This window comes from Equus asinus, chromosome 14 (assembly GCF_041296235.1).
Source record: "Equus asinus isolate D_3611 breed Donkey chromosome 14, EquAss-T2T_v2, whole genome shotgun sequence".
NCBI lineage: Eukaryota > Metazoa > Chordata > Mammalia > Perissodactyla > Equidae > Equus > Equus asinus.
The window spans coordinates 26389496-26408183 of record NC_091803.1 but is presented as its reverse complement, the minus strand read 5'-3'; the positions used below and the strand labels follow the sequence as shown (position 1 = coordinate 26408183).

Sequence of the window (18688 nt, the reverse complement as noted above, 5' to 3'; positions counted from 1 at the left end):
ATCTCTGTCATTGTGTGCATATAGAGTCAAGACATTTTCTGATATATTGTACCTTTTATCCGTATGAATATATCATATGGATATATGATATATCTTTGTCCCACTTAAAGCACTGGTTGGATCTTTTCGATCTAAAGGCTTATGTCTTCTTTTAGCACTGGAAAATGTTCATTTATTATTGTTATTATTATTTTCCATTGTTTCTGTTCTATCCTCTGGAGCTTCTGTTGGACAAATGTTGGCCAAGATCTATCCTTCAAGTCTCCTCTAATTTTTCTTTCATATTTTTCTATTTGTCTTTTTATACTGTATTCTTGTAAAATTTTGGCTTGAATTTCTAGCACACTTAATCACCTTTTAGTTCTTTCTGCTATTTAGTTTATCTTTTTTAAAAATGTTAATGATAAAATTAAAACTTTTAAGATTTCTAGTTGTTTCATTTTCACAGATGAAATGTCCCCTTAAATTTCTCCAGAGATATAATTTTCAGTATTCTAAAGTCTTCCTCTATTTTCTCTATTAACTCTTTTTCATTGGATATTAGTTCTTTTGTTAATTAAATTTGGTGCCCCTCTTTCCGAGTTGATTTTCCACAAACATTTGGTCATTCTTGGTTGTCTGCTCATCTCTATATTTGAGAATCCCACTTCCTCTGCCTCTTCTATTTGATGTGACCTGACCCTGGTGATTATGGGGTTGGGGCACAGAATGCTCTTGGAAGCCGTCGAGGCGGAGCACGTGAACTTAACCACTCGGCCACGGGGCTGGCCCCTGCTTTTACTTCTTCATTGATGTGATCTCTGCTCTCTGTCTTTTAGGAACTCCCCAAATTTCTAGTCATCTGGCAGCATTCTTTGTTGTTTGGTCTCTATCCCCCGTCCCTGTCCAGTTTCCTTCTATTGGTCCTTCCGCCAGCCCCTGCTCTGGGCAGGCTCAGGTGAGGCAGGCATGGCACGCTGATGCCAAGGGCTTTACCCAGGGCCTCACAGACAGGAAATGGTTGGCGGGCTTCAGTGAGCTTCTGCTCCCTGAGTCTGGGCTCCATCTCTTACATCTTTCTCTTATATCCCTAAGACACGGATGGCTTTTTTCTTCATAATAATGGACATTAAAGACTGAGTTCCAAGGTACTTCATAAGTAAATTTAGCTTTGAGTGAAAATTAATAAAAGAAAATCCAAGGTTGAATGGGGGCAGTAAGGAAGTATCAGAAAACTGAAAATATTACATAGATATTTGAAGCTCAGGCATAACTCAAATTTTCTTAGCCATAGTTTCATCAGAATTGATGTAGGGGAATGCCATTTTAAAAATACACAGCATGGAGGGGGGCTGGCCCCGTGGCCTAGTGGTTAAGTTCGCGTGCTCCGCTGCAGGCGGCCCAGTGTTTTGTTGGTTTGAATCCTGGGCGCGGACATGGCACCGCTTATCAAACCACGCTGAGGCAGCATCCCACATGCCACAACTAGAAGGACCCACAACGAAGAATATACAACTATGTACCGGGGGGCTTTGGGGAGAAAAAGGAAAAAAATAAGTTTAAAAAATCTTTAAAAAAATAAATAAAATAAAAAAAAAATACACAGCATGGACCTTCAAGTTAGGGCTCAAGTCACTTTATTCTGGGAAGTTTGTGATCTAGGAGCCACCAGGCATGGGCTGGTAAGCCTTGGGTTTGGGTTTTTGACACTCATTACACTTGTAATTTCTTAGGGAATGGCTGTCTTTGCTGTCAGATTATAAACTCCGGGAGAACAGGGACTCTGTCTTCTTCATCACTCTATCCCTAGCACTTAGCAATCAGACTTGCTTCTGGGGACAAATATATTCAACAATAAATATTTGTTGAATAAATGAATGAATCAAAAGAAGAACACATTAGTCAATTAGCCCCTCACTGCACAGTAAAAATCCTGTCTGGGCCAGGCAAGTTAATATAAATGTGTAAAATGGCTCATATAAGGCAATAGGAGTTAGTGGAAATTATTGCAGCTAATAGTGCGTGCCAGACAAAAGGCATTCAAATCCCAGTCTTACAGAACTGCTAACCAAATGGCAGGCATTATTGGGGGCTGGCAGGGAGCAGGGGGGTTGGCTGCACATCAGTGACCTCTGCCCTAGAGATTGCTGCTTCCTCTTGAGGACCATCTTAAAGTATCCATTGTGGCTTCGTGGTCTGAACGTCTGATCTTCTCGTAGACAAAATCAATAGGGTCTGAGAAATAAAGAAGAATATGCTGTCATCTGAATTTTAAATTTTCTATAAAAATGAGACCTCTGTTAAAGCAATCACAAAACACTAATTCCTGGCGATTATCTCATTGCATCTGTTCAACAACTTGTCAGGTTGTCAGGGCACAGTTTCCCATTAGAGGTAGGCTTGTGGCTCAGAGACTTGCTCGGGGACACAGGGCAGCTGGAGTCAGGCCCAGAACCCAGGCCCAGAGCTTAGACCAGGCTGTTCCCCTGTCTAAGTGTGGTTAGAGGTTAATGCTTCATCCACTAACACTTAGCACACACTTTAACATCTTTAGTGGCCTCAAGGCAGCTTTGCGTTGAAAGCTCTTTCGGATAGCTTTCATCAATTCCGTGCAAGCGCATGGACAATCGCGGAGCAGCTGACTTTCGTCCCCCCTAGAGACCACTTGCTTCCAAAGCACTGGTGCCACGCAGGGAGTAAACGTGGGCACATGGCGAAGAGCCTGGTCTTTGGAATCAACAGCCCTTCTTCCAAACTGGCCCTGCCGTTGCTACCCCTGTGACCTTGGGCTGGTCCTTAGGTGCCCTGAGCCTATAAGATAAGGATACCCACCGGGGTGGTGAGAGGCTGCAATGAGATAAGGTGCATAGAGAGGTTGGCTTGGTGCCCAATAATAGCAAAAGCTTCGTAATTGGTAGCTGCTGCTGCTACTGTTGATGTTATAGTTATTGTTCCTATTAGCGCAAACATTTCACCTTTTATGGTCTCTGGTTTCACTCTTTTTCCTAGGCCAGCAGAAGGAGGCAGATCAGGCATGTAAGGCACTAACCCACTGCCTCTCAACCCCCTGCTGCACCTTAGTCCGTGGTCCAGCATCCATCCCTCCTTCCACCTCCTCCCCGGCTCTTCAACAAGGCAGCCAATTTGTGTGCAGTCCCATTGTCTTTTCTCCATCTGCAGTGTTTGCAGCCTGGCCTCCAAGCACAGGGCTTTCTGTTGAAAGGGCTTGGACTTAACATTTTAAACACTGAACGTTGAAATTGCATATAACATGGTTTTAAAGCAAAGCTATAAAGTAAGTTTTCACAGAGAAATTTCTGGATGACAGCTTCAAAGCAACCAGTAGACCCAGCCCAGCATGGCTTCCCTTTGAGGTGTCGGCAGGTTGGCTTTCAAAGCAACCAACCCAAGGCCCTCATCTTTCCAGATGGAAAGATTTTGAACGGCTTTCTTAAGGGAGTGTTGCTGCTTAGTCTCACCTCTCTTCGCCCCTAGAACAGATGGTCTTAGATCACGTGGGCATTACAAGGGCCTGGGTTCCTAAAGTTTGCTCACCCAATGTGAGCAAATGTATTATTTCCCTTTGTGAAGAAGATACTAGCCAGGCAGAATCTAGGCTTCCTTTTTTTATATATTTTGTAAATATAATTGTGGCATTTAAATTTGCATTAATTTAACAGAAGAAAAACCAAACTGAAACAGGAGGAATTACTGAAATTCAAATTTCTTTATCACAAAAGATATTTCTTAAGTATCTTATCAGTTTAATAAATTACAAAAAAATATTAAAAGGTTGGAGTTGCCATTTTTAAAAACTGTTTCCATTTAAGATACATTTGAATAGACTATCTGCTATGGAAAATGAGGCCAGGGGTGCACCCACATTGCCTGCCCTCTTCTGGTTTCATTCTGGCCCATAACTGGAATGTACACAATTGTCTGGTACTTATTCGGTCTCTAAATGGCTTCAGTGTTCCGCATTAGACCTTTCAGCACGGCTTCTCCAGGTCTGTGTTCTTTATTTGGATTTCACCCTTCATTGTTTGGACTTTGTCATCTGAGAGGTTTTTTCTGAGAAGGGCTTGTGGGTGCTCTATTCCCTGAGTTTCTTGCTGTTGAGATTGGTGGCCTGCTGTTTTTAAATCTAGACCACTTGACTGGATACACTAGGTTTGACAGACGCTGCTCCATCACCTCCCGGCCTCCAGCTGCTGTTCGCTGCTTTCTCAGTCACTCTTCTGGGGATGAGCTGTGTTCCAGGCTAGAGATCAGGGATTTCCAAACAACTGCTTGTCTGAAAGAGTCCTCCACACCACTGTCCGTTCCACTCCTGTGGGGAATTTATTTGAAGGAGTGGGGGACAGGATTTAAACATAAATGTAAATGTATCACTTTTTGCTAATTACAAAGTTGGAAACATGCTTATAAGAAAAAAATAGGGGCTGGCCCCGTGGCCGAGTGGTTAAGTTCATGCGCTCCGCTTCAGCAGCCCAAGGTTTCACTGGTTCGGATCCCGGGCACAGACATGGCACTGCTCATCAGGCCATGCTGAGGTGGCATCCCGCATGCCACAGCTAGAAGGACCCACAACTAAAAATATATAACTATGTACTGGGGCTCTTGGGGAGAAACGGGGGGTGGGGGGAAATTAAATAAATAAATAAAGCAAAGCAGAAAAGAAGGTCACCATAATGCTACTCCCAGAGAGAACATTGTTAATAGTTTGGTGTTTATTTTTCCAGACTTTTTATATGTATTTGAATGTATATGTGCATACACACATCCATAGAAATTAATCATTGTTTTTAAAATTGGGTTTATACTGTATGTACATTTTTCGATGTGCTTCTTTTTTGCTTAAACATATACTTGCTATCTTTCTGAATAAGTGCACACAATCTACTTCATTCTCTAAAAGGGCTGCCTGAGGCTCCGTCGACGCCTGTTTTTAGTAATTTAACCCATCTCCTATTGGTGAACATTTGGATCATTCTGTGTTATAAACGATGCCTCAATGATCTTTGTCTACTTAAGACTGGAAGATAAATTCCTAGAAGGCTGGGTTGGAGGGTGTGCACATTGTTAATTTCTAGTCAACCATTTCTGTCATCTCTGCCTCCAAAATACATCTCAGAATGCATCTCCTGTCCCCACCTCTACTGCCACCTTCATCTTTCACCTGCTGCAGCTGCAGCTATTTGCCCTGTTTCCTCTCGGGCTCCGCCTCTCAAAAGCCACTTGGTATTCGAGAGCCATAGCGATCTTTAAAGACAGAGATCAGACGGTGTTGTATCTGTTATATCTCTGCACCCTTCAGTGGCCTGTCGTGCATAAAACAAAACCAGACTCTGCCACTGGCCTACAGAGCCCCGCCCCGTGTGGCCCCTCGTCTGGTGTGCACTGCCCTCCAGCCATTGCTGCCTCCTGGCCTTTGCCTCCCTGCTGCTCTTGCCTGACACACTGTGCCCCAGAGACTCACTGGCGGTTCTTCATCACCCAGCCTTCCCTGACCAGTTTTCATTGGGGGCTCCTTCAGCCACTCACTGGAGTGTCACCGTGTCCCCTCAGCCAGGCAGGCTCTTGCCTTCACAGTCCTGGCCACATCTGAAATGCCCTATTTTTCTTTGTGCACCAATTGTCTGAGGCCTTGTCATCTACTCCCCACCCTTACCTCAGCTCTTAGCACAGCGCCCTTAGCACGCCTGCATGTATGAATAAATTAATTATGGTGGTTGCCACATCATCCTCCCCATTGGCTAGACCATGACAGAATACAAGAGAGTCTGTTTTGCACTTGAATATCTAGAAGGAGCAGGGAGCGGGGGTTGAGGGCAGCAAATCACAGCTCTACCACTTAATCACTATGACAAGTTGGACCAGCTTAAATGCTCTTGGCCTCAGTTCTCCAATTTTGGGGACTCCCAAAATTCAGTCACTTAAAATGTAGGGTTGCAACATTGTGAAGGTAATGAAGAGGCTGGAGGGAGCCCACTTAGCTGACCATGGGTTCAAGAATCCTAATGCCCCATCCAAATCCTTCCTGGGACGGCTGTGGTCAGTGGCTCCACTCTGCCTTAGACATCAGTAGGGATGATTCTGGGCTCTGGAACTGACGCTAGAAATCTCTCAGCTAACAGACAGCCATTTTATCATTTGATCCTCAATCAATGGGCAAGGATACTGGGGATGCAGAGAGAGGGATTTTCCCACTGTCTTCTCGCCTAGCCCTGCCCTCCACCTCTGCAGAACATAGGAACATGACCCCATTTGAGAGTGGGGCTTGGACCGAGAACAGGAGCCGATAGCCTATCCTGTTTTAATGAAGTTCATGTTATCACAGGGTTTTACTCCATCTATCTATCTTGCAGGGTTATTGTGAGGATCAAATGAGAGGAGTTGAAAATGTTTTATAAAATATAGAGTAATATTCCACTGTAAAGGGTTACTGCTTGTACAGTCACTGAAATTGCTGTTCAACAGCAGGCCACCCAGGAACTCCTGTTTCCCTGGGGAGGAGCAGTAAATCTGTCGACCCTCAACTGCCCACCACAGGCTGATTTTGAAGATATGAGCCAGGACCTCAGTCTGGCTTCCATGAAGGTTGTATGGACTGTCTCAATACACTCAATTAGAAGACCTTGTTATCTGTGAAAATGCCGTTGGTGAATCGGTGCTCACTCTAATGCAGGGTTTCTCAACCTCACCCATCTTGACATTTGGATCAGATGATTCTTTCTTGTGGGGAGCTGTCCTGTGCATTCTAGGATGTTTAGCAGCATACCTGGCCTCTACCTACAAGATGCCACTAACACTCTCTTCCCCCAATTATGACCAAAAACATCTCCAGTTATTGCCAGATACCCCTGGGGGCAAAATCCTCCCCAGTTCAGGCCACTATTTTAAGAAAACAATCTTTGAGGCAGGGATTTGTTAATCCATTTTTATGGATGTCAAAATGCAGATCAGAGGAGTTAGGTAACTTGCTAAGGGTCACATCCCTAAGGTCACCTCCAAGGCATGTGGGTGCTCTCCACTCCTGCTTACAGCCACTACCCAGCCACTGACATAATTTACTTATTTAGCAAATATTGTCAAGCACCTACTGTGTTCCAGGCAGTGTTCTAGCTGCTCAATAAATATCTCGATACTTGGTAGTGAACAGAGAGGGACAGAGAGAATGTAAAAGATAAACAGCTATATTAGTGTCCTATTGCTGCCATAACAACGTACCACAAACTTAGTGCTTTATTTTACAGTTCTGGAAGTCAGAAATCCAAATTCAGTTTCACTGGTCTAAAATCAAGACGTCAGTGACCTGTGTTCCTTCTGGAGGCTCTAGAAGAGAATCCATTTTCTTGCCTATTCCAGTTGCTGGGGGCCGCCTGCATTCTGGGCTTGTGGCCCTTTCCTCCTTCTTCCAAGCCAGCAGTGTAGCATTTTCTCTCCTCCCTGACCTCTGCTTCCAATCCTTGTATCTTCTCTTTCTATCTCTGATCTTCCTGCCTCCCTCTTACCAGGACCCTTGTGATTACATTAGGCCCACCTGGATAATCCAGGCTAATCTCCCCATCTCAAGATCCTTAACTTAATTACATCTATAAAGTCCCTTTGCCATGTAAGATAACATATTCACAGGTCCCAGGAATTAGAATGTGGATACCTTTGGGGGCCATTTATTCAGCCTACGACAGTCTGCCCTCTGGTCCCCAAAGATTCACGTCCATCCAGCATGGAAAATACATCCATCCCATCCCAAGGTTTCATAAGTGTATCAACTCAAGTCCAAAATACGATCTAAGTCTCATCTGCTCAAAACTCCCAAATCTCATCATCCATATCATCTAAATTAGGTATGGGTGAGACTCTGGGTATAACCCATCTTAGGGCAAAATTCCTCTCCATCCGTGGATTTGTGGAACTAGAAAACAAGTTATTTGCTCCCAAATACAGTGGTGGGTCAGGCACAGGATAACAGCTATAGACATTCCCCTTACAATAGGGAGAAAATGAAGGGAAAAAAAGAAGTCACCAAACCCAAGCAATTGTGAAATTCAACTGGGCAAACTCCATAAGGTTTCAAGGCGTGGGAGTAATTCTGTGGCTCAGGGCTCGACCCTCTGGGCCCGTGGCTCCACCCTCGGAGTCGTCCTTCTTTCATGAAGGGTAGCATGTATTTACAGCTAATTAGTCTTATCCACCTGTTTCCTGCCTATAGAATTCTGGGAGTTAGACAACCTTCTTTTATTTTGTCCTTTCTCTCTCCCATTCAGTCTGAGCGGACAGCGTTTCTGCTGGTCTGAGATTCTCAGAAACTATGTGGATTGTCTTTAGGATTCACTCCATTAGACAAGAGGCTTGCCCGCAAATCTCTTCTGGATAATGCCATCTCTATTCCGCTTCTGCTGAGACGTCTAAGGGGATCCATGAGTCACATGTCTAACCTCTTCAAACAGCCCTCAGCGTGACTGAATACTCTAAACTTTGGGTCCTTCTGAGGTACTAGCAAAAGGTCGTCCAGCCACACCCTTGGTTTTTTCTCCAGAGCATGCTTTCGGACAGCGAATCTCCTAATTTTAGCGTCTTTTGCAGTCTGGATAGGCTGAGAGTTTCCCAAATCATCAAATCGCAATTCCTTTCTACTCAACAGTTCCGCCCTCAGTCTGTCTCTTTCCTCTCACATTTTACTCTAAGCAGCAAGAAGAAACCAGACTGCGTCTTCAACATTTGACTTGGAAATCTCTTCGGCTGAATATCCTAGTGCATCGTCCACACGTTCCACTTACCGCATCACTGTAGGACACAGTTCAGTGAAGATTCTGCCGCTGCGTACCAGGATTCCCTCTCCTCCAGTTTCCAATAACACGTTCCTTGCTTCCTGAGCCCTCACCAGCAGCACCTTTAATGTCCGTATTTCTATCGTCCTTTTTTAAGGGTGATTTCTCTGAGATGGTCAAAGTTTTCTACACAGTGCTTCTCGCTTCTTCGTGAAGCCTCACTGATTCACAGGGTCCAGGGGTTAGGACTTGGGCATCTTTGGGGAGTCATCATTCAGCCTACCACAACTGTTCAGTTTGTTGGCCAACCACCAGACCTTTATTGACCGCTTCTCATTTTCTCAGACCACATTAGATCCTTTGAGGGCTATAGGGGTAGTACAGCCATGCTGACCAAACAGACTGGTTCACCCAGATGGTCCAGTTTATGCTTTTGTCCTAGTGTAAATGTAGCAGTGCCCTGTTCCGCTTTCAAAAGAATCCTGGCTTCAGTGATAAACTTCCTAGTCACTATAAGTATAGATCGTAATGCTTGGCCTTAAAATGGTAGATCTACAATCTCGTGGAGACAAAACACATATCAAAAAATTATCAAGCAGTTATAGTGAAGTGCTAAATGTTATGACATTTAGGTGCTTCTAAACATCCTTCAGTACACAGCACAGCCCCCCATAAGTATCTGCCAGCCATTTCATCATCCGGAATTTCAGAGTCATTTGGAATTTCATGTTCAAAGTGTGGTCCCTGGAGCAGCAGCATCAGCATCACCTTTAATTCTTGGGTCCCATCCAGGACCCATGAATCAGAAACTCTAGGAATGGGACCCCCACAATCCATTTTAACAAGCCCCCAGATCAAAACCTCTGTTACACACACACACATACACACATTCTTCATGGCACCCCAGGCATGTGAACACCACCGTTAATACTATAAATACTGCTCTGTCTGGAGAGTTACTCGTTTGTCCCTGCCCTTTGTTTTCACATCTTCAAAGTGGTGACAACACATGGGTTGAGATGATTTTGTAAATGTTAGTTTTGTGGGAATAGCTCTTTGATTCTAGTGATCTATTTTCACATGAGGTTTTTCTCAAAGTGACATATTTCGTTTTTCACTTCTCTTCTTGACTTTTGGCAGGAGCTAAGAAAAAGCCTGGAACTTAGTGTAAATGTACAAAGGAAACAAAAGGACTGTTGCAGTGATGAATATGATTCTATCGAAGAAGACGTACTCTCTGAGCCCGAACCCGAGGACCATCCCGGAGATGACCCCTCTGTTTCCAGTGGCAACTCAGCGCAGAAGGATGTTCCTAAGAACCAGGAGACAGAAGGATGCCCTCCCCAGGGCCTAGATGCCCTTGTGGTACTGGAATTTAACCCAGCTTCCAAAAGTGAGCTGTCTTATGTGGCATTTCTTTGCCTTTGATATCTCTGGAATTAATAGTAAGACTTAAATTTCCAACAGTACTTTGAATTCAGCTTTGGGTGGACTGTCTCACAGGCCAGGGAGGTATATCAGTCAGGTCTCTACAAGAGGCAAGCTCCCAAAGGCCTACAAATGACCCTGGAGTTCCAGATGGGAAATGCCTGGCAGACAGTTGTTGGGCACTATCCTGTGCATTGTAGGATGTTTAGTAGTGTCTGCATGCCAACTGGCCAGTGCAAACTGGCTTGAGCAAAAGGGACTATCTATTGGCTTGGATAACCAAGGAGGCCAGGGCTGTAGCAAGACTCATTTCTCTCCTCTCTTCTTCCCTTCCTTTACCTTCTCCTTCCTGTCCTCCCTCTCATCTCTGCCTTCCTTTGTCTTGGTACCTGTCTCGGATAGGCTCTCCACATACAGACACAGAATTGAGATATCAGCTTTGCAATCCCATCAGAAAGTGGCTTTCTCTTCCTAAAAGCTCCAGCGTGAGTACCAGGCCTAGCTCTTGAACCCATATTAGGCCACATCTCTGGACTAGTCACTGTGTCTCTGACTGGCCAGGTCCAACCAATAGGACTATACATGTGGATATTGTCACCCAAACCACACAGACTGATCGTGGTTTCCAAAGGAAAATCAAGGTGAATCTGAAGAAGGAGGAAAGCGTACTGGGTAGGCAGAAGCAGCAGCTGTCCTCTAAAGGAGGTTTTTTCAGAAAAGACCCTGGAAAGTAGAGTAAACAAAACAGTTTGTAGGGGGCAGGGGAGCCCCTACCTGCTACAGGCCTTGTCCCCTGATCCCGAGCTTCGCCTCAGGCTGGCTTGGCCTCTACTTGCGCCTCCCTCCATTCTAAGCGCATTCTTCTCAGAGTTGGGTGTGCCATATTTTCTGAACCAAATATCAAGACCAGCCAGCTGGGAAGCATGAGTGAACCTAAGGAGAGAGAAATGAGGGAATGCCTGAAGGCAGGCAGTGTATCCGTCTGCTTGGGCTGCTGTGACAAAATGCCACAGACCAGGGGTGGCTTAAAAACAACAGAAATTTGCTGTCTCAGAGTTCTGGGGGCTGGAAGGCCAATCAGGGTGTCTGCAGGTGGTCTGCTCTGAGGCCTCTCTCCTTGGCTTGCCCATGGGCGTCTTGTCCCTGTGTCCTCACGTGGTCTTCCCTCTGTGTGTCCTCCTTTGCTCTTATAAGGACTCCAGTCTAACTGGATTAGGACCCACCCTAAGGGCCTCATTTTCCCTTACCTACCTCTTTAAAGACCCTATCTCCAAATACAGTCATGTTCTGAGGTGCTGGGGTTTGGACTTGAACACATGAGTTTTGGGGGGACATATAACAGGCAGCCCTGGAGAATCCACACCCAATGGTTGATGTCTCCAGAGAAGAGAACCTTTGTCCCTGAAACCTGCTCTCACCATGTTCTCTCTCACCTCCAACCCCTGGCTTGGCCTGTTTCCTCTGCCTAGATCACCACACTTCCTTTCCTCTCCACTCTGAACCCTCAAAGCTGCCTCCCTGCTTTCCCCCAAGACTCAGCTCCGCGGCTGCTTCCTCCGAGAAGCCTTCTCTGTATTCCCAGCACAGCCAGGGAGGTTAGTGTCTCGTCTGCTCCTATAGTGTCGTCATGGTGCTGGTCTCAATGACCCCACTTGTCTTTCTCCCCATGTGGCCTGTGTTCTCTGCCAGGGCACTGGCCAGCTGTTACCCTCCGCTGCCTCCCTAGCATGCAGCACTCCCCTGGCACGTTCGAGCTGCTCAGGGTATCTTTGTCAAATAAATGAAGGAGCTATGCCACCTGCTAAAGTGTCTGGTGGTCAGGGCAATGTTAATATGTGTCTGCAGGGGTGCAGTGGATTGTGTTTTCTCCAAGAGGTGGGGAGGGAGTGGGGGGCTGCGAGGAGGTTGATGGAAGAGCCCCTGCCCTGGAAACAGTGGCGATGGGGGGGCATGACAGTCACTTCTAGGTGTGAAGGCCCAGGGCCACAGGAGGAGGGCAGTTGGACCCCAGGCACAGTTGAGAGTGATACTGGGGTACAAAGCGAAAAGAGAGAACTTCACTTGCTTGACATTTTACAATTTTTACCAGTTAGATTGCTTGGCAGGCGCTGCATTGACCATGGTGGTTCGTGCCGCTGGCAGGGCTGCCCGCTCCCTAGCAAGCGCACAGAGCGGTGGCAGGCGTGCCTCCGACTGCCCCTCTCATTGGCCCCTTTCATCTGTGCCTCTGGCCGGCTGCTTTCGCCCCAGCAGGAGACAGACTCCCACCGAGCAGAGGAGGCGGGGCCGGGGGCCAGTTGAAAGGTCTCCTCAGACCCAGTGGGCGTTGGAGTTCTGAACCGACCCTGAGCATTCACTCAAGACCAGTCGGCAGTGACGGAAGAGATGTGCTTGGTTCTGGGCTGTGCATTCATTCACTCACGGGGCACATATCATGCCCCAGCCACTGTGCTGGGACAAGATGGGCCTGGCCCTTCTCCTCCACTTAATCCTGGCAGGGAAAACAGACAGTAGGCACATAAACACTTAGATAACAACAATGGCCAACATTTATTAAGTTTTTGTGTGTGTGTGGCCCTGAGCTAACATCTCTGCCAGTCTTCCTCTATTTCATGTGGGACACCACCACAGCACGGCTTAACAAGTGGTGCTAGGTCTGTGCCTGGGATCTGAACCTGCATACCCCAGGCCACCAAAGTGAAGCATGTGAACTTAACCACTACGTCACCAGGCCAGCCCCTGTTGAGTTTTTATTAACAAGTGCTAAGCACTATTCCAAGGGCTTTCCATATAGTCCCTCATTTAATCCTCACCACAACCTCAAGGGAGTCCTGTCATTGTACTTGTTTTACAGATGGGGAAACTGAAGCACAGAGAGGTCAGATAACTTGCCCAAGGTCACACAGCTAGGAAGGAACAGAGTGGGATCGAATATCTAGCAGTCTGAGCCCAGAGCCTGAGCTCTTAATCCCCAGGCTAAATAAATAAACCAGATAAAGTTAAAAAGCAATAGTTGGGCTTTGAGATGCCAATAAGTATCCCCACCCTCCTCTGTTTTCCCTAACTTGTAAAACAAACAAGAGATGGTTATGGGATTCTGATAGGAGAGCAAATTATCACCTTTCCAACTGATAAGAGCTGGATTGGAGACTATTCAGTACTGTCCTTCTGAAGTAGGTAGACCCCCTACCCCAGATGTTGGCCTCAGCATGGTGGAAGGAACTGTGTGCCCTGAGGGCAAGCCCGCTGGAGTAGGGAGGAGGAGAGGCTGGGTTGAGCCCTGATGGCTTCCTGCTTCCACCCTCTCCTATCCTGTTTGTCCTCCCGTGAGTAAGAGGCATAGAGAAAGGCAGAAGTTATTTTCCCAATAACTGGAAAAGGGGAAGTCCAGGTCATGGGTTAGATTAGGAATTCAGGGAGGAGGAGAGAATGATACCCCTCATGGCTTTAAAAATTGTGAAGATGGGGCCAGCCCCATGGCCTAGTGGTTATGTTTGGCACGCTCTGCTTCAGCAGCCCGTGGTCAGTTCCCAGGCATGGACCTACACCACTCAGCAACCCACATACAAAATAGAGGAAGATTGGCACAGATGTTAGCTCAGGGACAATCTTCCTCAAGCAAAAAAAAACTTGTGAAGATTATGAAAGAGGACACTGGTTGGGTTTGCGGGTCAGGCCCACTGCAGCTGGAATGGTCGGGGAAGCCTTCTCAGAGGAGGTGATGTTTAAGCTGAACAGGAATGAGGAGGTGGAATCAGCTGTGAGAACAGCATTCCCGGTGCAGGGAACAGCAAGCACAAAGGGCTTGAAGAGGGAAGGAGCTTGATGCACCCAAGGACAGAGAGAGGTCCAGTGTGACTGCAGCCGAGTGACCAAGGGGGAGCATGGTACCAGATGAGGCTGGTGGTGATCCCAGCCCACTTTCCATGAAGACCCCAGGGTTCTAGGGTTGCACCAAGAGTCTGATTCCTTTGGTGCCCTAGAAAATATCCTTGCGTAGACTTTTGATGGCCCAGGCAGACCTTCTGGCCATGGTTTCTGGAGGGCCATCTCCTGGAGAAGAGGGGGCAAGCAGACGGGAATCAAGTGGTTAAGGGCAGGGCTCTGAGCCAGGCAGCCCTGGTCAAATCCAAGTCCATCACTTCCTAGCTCTGTGGTCTAGGGCAAACGACCTGAAGCTCAGAGCCCTGCTCTGTAGTAGTATGTATGCGTTTCCTATTGCTGCTGTAACGAATGACCACAAACAACAGCACGTTTTTACCATCTTATAACTCCGTAGGTCAGAAGTCTGACGTGAGTCTCACTGGCTAAAACCACGCTGTCCACAGGGCTGCGTTCCTTCTGGAAGCTCTAGAGGAAAATCTGTTTCCGTGCCTTTTCCTGCTTCCAGAGGCTGCCACATCCCTTGGCTCATGGCCCTTCTTCCATCTTCAAAGCCAGCCGCGTTGCATCTCTGTGCCTTCCTTCCGTAGTCGCTTCTCCCTGTGACCCTCCTCTTCTGCCACTCTCTTCCCGTGTGTGTGTGTTTTATTGTAGTAAAATATACGTTACATAGAATTTAGCATTTTCACCGTTTTTAAGAGCCCAATTTGTGTTATTTTTAACTTCACTCACATTACTGTGTAACCATCACCACTCTCTGTCCCAAAAGTTTTTCGTTATCCCGAACTGAAACTCTGTCCCTCTTCCACTTTTAGGGACCCTGGTAATTACATTGGGGCCACAGGAATAATCCAAAATTCTCCCCCTATTTTAAGGTCAGCTGACGAGCACAGTTAGTTCCCCTTTGCCTTGTAACCTAACATATTCACAGGTTCCAGGGACTAGGGTATGGCCATCTGTGGGGGGGCCTCATTCTGCCCACCATCTGCCCCTAGGATGGCTGGGGAAGTAAATGAGACAGGTGTGCCTGGCACTTGGGAGGCCAAACCAAATGAGTGCTGGTGGTCATTCTGACCAGCATCCATGTGTTTTCAGCCCTTGGCAAGCCAGTTTGCCCCTCTCTGTTCTTGTCCTGTCCCGTTGGACACAGTGGGTCCTGCTCTTGGGCCCCGGATGTCAGGCCATCCAGGGAGCAGCTTTGTCAGAAAGTACAGAGAAACGTGTGTCCTTTACAAAGTCAAGAGGGGTGGTGGAGGTTAGAAGTGGTACAGACCCCACGCAAGTCCTCAACATCTACCTGTGCTGCCAGGAATCCCATGGGACCCTTGATTCTGGGGCACCCTCTCCCTGGGTCACCACGGGCCCAGGATTTCCTCTGCCTGGACTCAGGTCACACTGTGCTTCAGCAGGCACTTCCAGGTTTTCTGCCTTCCTGGGCCGGGAGGTCCCATACAGGGACCTGACTGTTCTCCCTGCTTGTTCTCTTTGTTCCATTAGTAGCCACCTGCCTCGCTGCCCACAGGCTGCTTTTCTGCCTGGTGGTCCTGAACATGTCCTTCTCGTGCCCTGAAACCTTTGCTGTCTCTGAGGCCCTGGAGCCATTTCCCTAAACTTCAGCCATTTGCAAACCTTCGCAATTTTTTGCCATCTCCACAACTACTCATGCTATTTTGTAGCTGTTATGTAAACCACACCTTTCTTTCTTTCCTCCTTTCCTTTTTTTTCTCTCTCTCTCCCCACTCCCTCCTTTGCTTTCTCTTTCTTTCTAGGATTGTTCCAAGCAATAATATTCATGAAATCAAGAGTTTGAGATGCTGGTTACATATTTTCCCGTACACGTTAAAGATACGTAATTGCTTAGAAAGCATCTGGAGTCATCTCCTGCTCCACCAGCGGTCCACGTGCCCCACTTTGGGAAACGTGGACTCTAAAGCCTACAGGCCTTCGCTGTCTCCCTCCACTCACCAGCCCGGGCCCCAGCCACTCGCCTGCCACAGCCTTCCAGCTGTCAAGCCTTTGCACCTGCTGTTCCCTGTGTTGGTGCCCCTGGTAACATCCTAGTCATCCGTAAGGGCCCTCTTCACTGTCTGCTGCACACCCCGCAGCCTGAGTGCTCCTCCATGATCTGGTACCAGGACCTTTCCTCTGCCCCAGCCCTGCTCTCTTATCCATGCAACCAGCCTTTTCCTCGGCTAGGAAAAAGTACCTTGAAGGCAGCAAATGTGTTTTACCGTACTCTTCCCACTCCAAGATGTCCCTGGTTGTTGCACCATTATTTTATGTACCATGTTATCAATTAAACCCAACACCCCATCGATTGTAAGACTTGTCTTTAGTCAGGAATGTTTAAATTTGAAAACCTAGATGTGTCCTAGACTATTTCATTTGTTTGCCAAAATATGGTATTTGGCACACAGTGGCTGTCAGCAAACTTGTTTTGTTGTCTGCGTTGTTCACATCTCTCATCCCAAACTAGCATGGTGCCTGGCACAGAGGAGAGGTTCAATAAACATTTGTTGGATAAATAAGTGAACAAACAAATAAACAGGTGCCTGAGCAGAATGTCCCAACTCTGCTTGCACTCAGTGTGTGACATATAAACACTTGTTTTCCTACAGGTAATAAAAAGGAAAGGAATTTGTCTGCTAAGCGGAAGGACAATGCTGAGGTCTTCGTTCCCAGCAAACCTGAGCCAGTCGTGAATCCCCAGCCCCCCAGCGTGTACCCAGGCCAGGAGAGGGCGTGCTCAAGTAAGAGTTCTGGGGCCTGAGCAGGGCTGGGACGGGGCCGGGGGCACTCTCAGTGGGGTCCCCTGAGGGAGGAGCCCTTGTTTCACTATCCTCCTCCCCGAGGCCTGAGCTGACCTTTTCTTAGCAAATGTGTTATTAGTCACGGTCTCTGGAGAAACAGAACTAATAGGATGTATGTATATAGAGAGAAAGAGAGGAAGAAATTTATGATAAGGAATTGGCACATGCAGTTATGGAGGCTGGCAAGGCCAATCTGCAGGATGAATTGACAGGCCAGAGACCTAGGAAAAGCCAGTGTTCCAGTTTGAAGGCCATCAGGCAGGAAGGGCCAGTGCTGCAGGTGAAGTCCGAAGGCAGTCTGCTGGAGAATTCCCTTACACAAGGGGGGGTCAGTCTTTTTGTTTGTTTTTGGTTTTGAAGGTCTATTCAGGCCTTCAACTGATTGGGTGAGGCCCACCCACATTATGGGAGCAATCTGCTTTACTCTACCCATTAAAATATGAATCTCATCCAAAAACACCCTCTCAGAAACATCAGAATAATGTTTGACCAAATATCTAGGCTCCCTGTGGCCCAGTCAAGTGGACACATAAAATTAACCGTCATAGCTGCTTTCTGGTTCTACAACCAAGATGTGGTTATAATTGAAAATTTATTTTATTTTTGTTTTTACTTTTAAATTTGCTTACTTTGTATGGGTAATAATACATGCCAATGGTACTAAATGCTAAACGTACTAAAGGGTTTATGGTGACAGTCAGGCTGCTGCTCTTCTAATGAAATGAGAGGTTATGTTGATTGAGTTCTTACTATGAGCCAGCCACCACTGTAAGCTTTTACTTATTACAATTTACATACATATTAATTCTGTATGTAATTTATATATGTAAGTTATAATCTTATAACTGGCCTTTGAGGTGGGTTCTACGCTTGTCCCATTTCCGAGGAGGAGCTGAGGCGCAGAGCAGGTGCTCACGCAGCGCGGCAGCTGCGGGCCTCACCCTGCTGCAGTGACTGCTGCTGTGTCCTCAGCCCGCATACTGCACACACTGGGTCTGGAGACGAATCATCTCCGCCTGATGCCCTGGGTCCAGTCCAGTGGCTGGAGAGACTCTGCGGGGTCACTTGCTTCCGATTTCTGTGATCCAAAGGATCTCAAAGAGCTCAAGGCATCCCGGTATCCCAAGAATTTGGGACCCTGGGGTGCCCTAGGCAAAATCCAGCCCCAGCCAGCCTTGTTAGACAAGCAGTTCGCCTGAGCCAGGCGCCCTGATTCTGTGGCCGTGGCATTCCATCCGTGTTTGCTGGGGAGCTGGAGGGCCTGTTTCCTGCAGGGCCAGGCCAAGGGACCTGGTGGTGACAACCAGCCCCTCCCCACAGTCATGTCTGGAGATCTGGACCAGTGCACTCCGAGCCCAGAGGGTTGAATATGTATGTAAATATTACATGCTATGTAAATATTGTCTTCATTTGGATTCCCCTGGGGAGCCAACTCTGAGATAAGGATTTAAGAACAAGTAATTTCATTGGAAGGTGTCCCAGGTAGGGGACAGGAAAGGGAAGGAGCCAAAACTGGCTTCATCACCAAGCAAGTTGGCTGTGCAAGTGGAGCTCCGGCTGGCTGGGGGGTTCTGGGGGGCCGTGCTGAGCACAGGCCTCCACATTCAACTGCTCCCCAGCGGGGCGGGCGAGAGAGCTGGGCTCTCACGCAGTCCTCCCTTCAGCCCTGGCCTGCAAGCTGCTCGGGGCGAGTGCCCTCCAGCCCTCTGGCTCCTAGGCTCTGCCTGAGGCAGGGCTGCGGTGGAGTCCGTCTGAGGACTGTGGGCAGGGCAGCACCCAGGCCATCGCTGTTTACCCTTCACCACAACCCAAAAC

The 18688-nt window shown here is 47.3% G+C and overlaps 1 protein-coding gene across 10 annotated transcripts in view; it reads left to right on the top strand.

The window, feature by feature from the left end:
* Window positions 1–18688, top strand: part of KATNIP (katanin interacting protein) — a 201771-nt gene that overhangs the window by 91109 nt on the left and 91974 nt on the right. For all 10 annotated transcript variants that reach the window (XM_070483970.1, XM_014838009.3, XM_070483969.1 and 7 more), the window contains 2 exons: window positions 9894–10146; window positions 16682–16813. In XM_070483970.1, the coding sequence (XP_070340071.1) occupies window positions 9894–10146; window positions 16682–16813 (385 nt within the window). The remainder of the gene's footprint in view (window positions 1–9893; window positions 10147–16681; window positions 16814–18688) is intronic.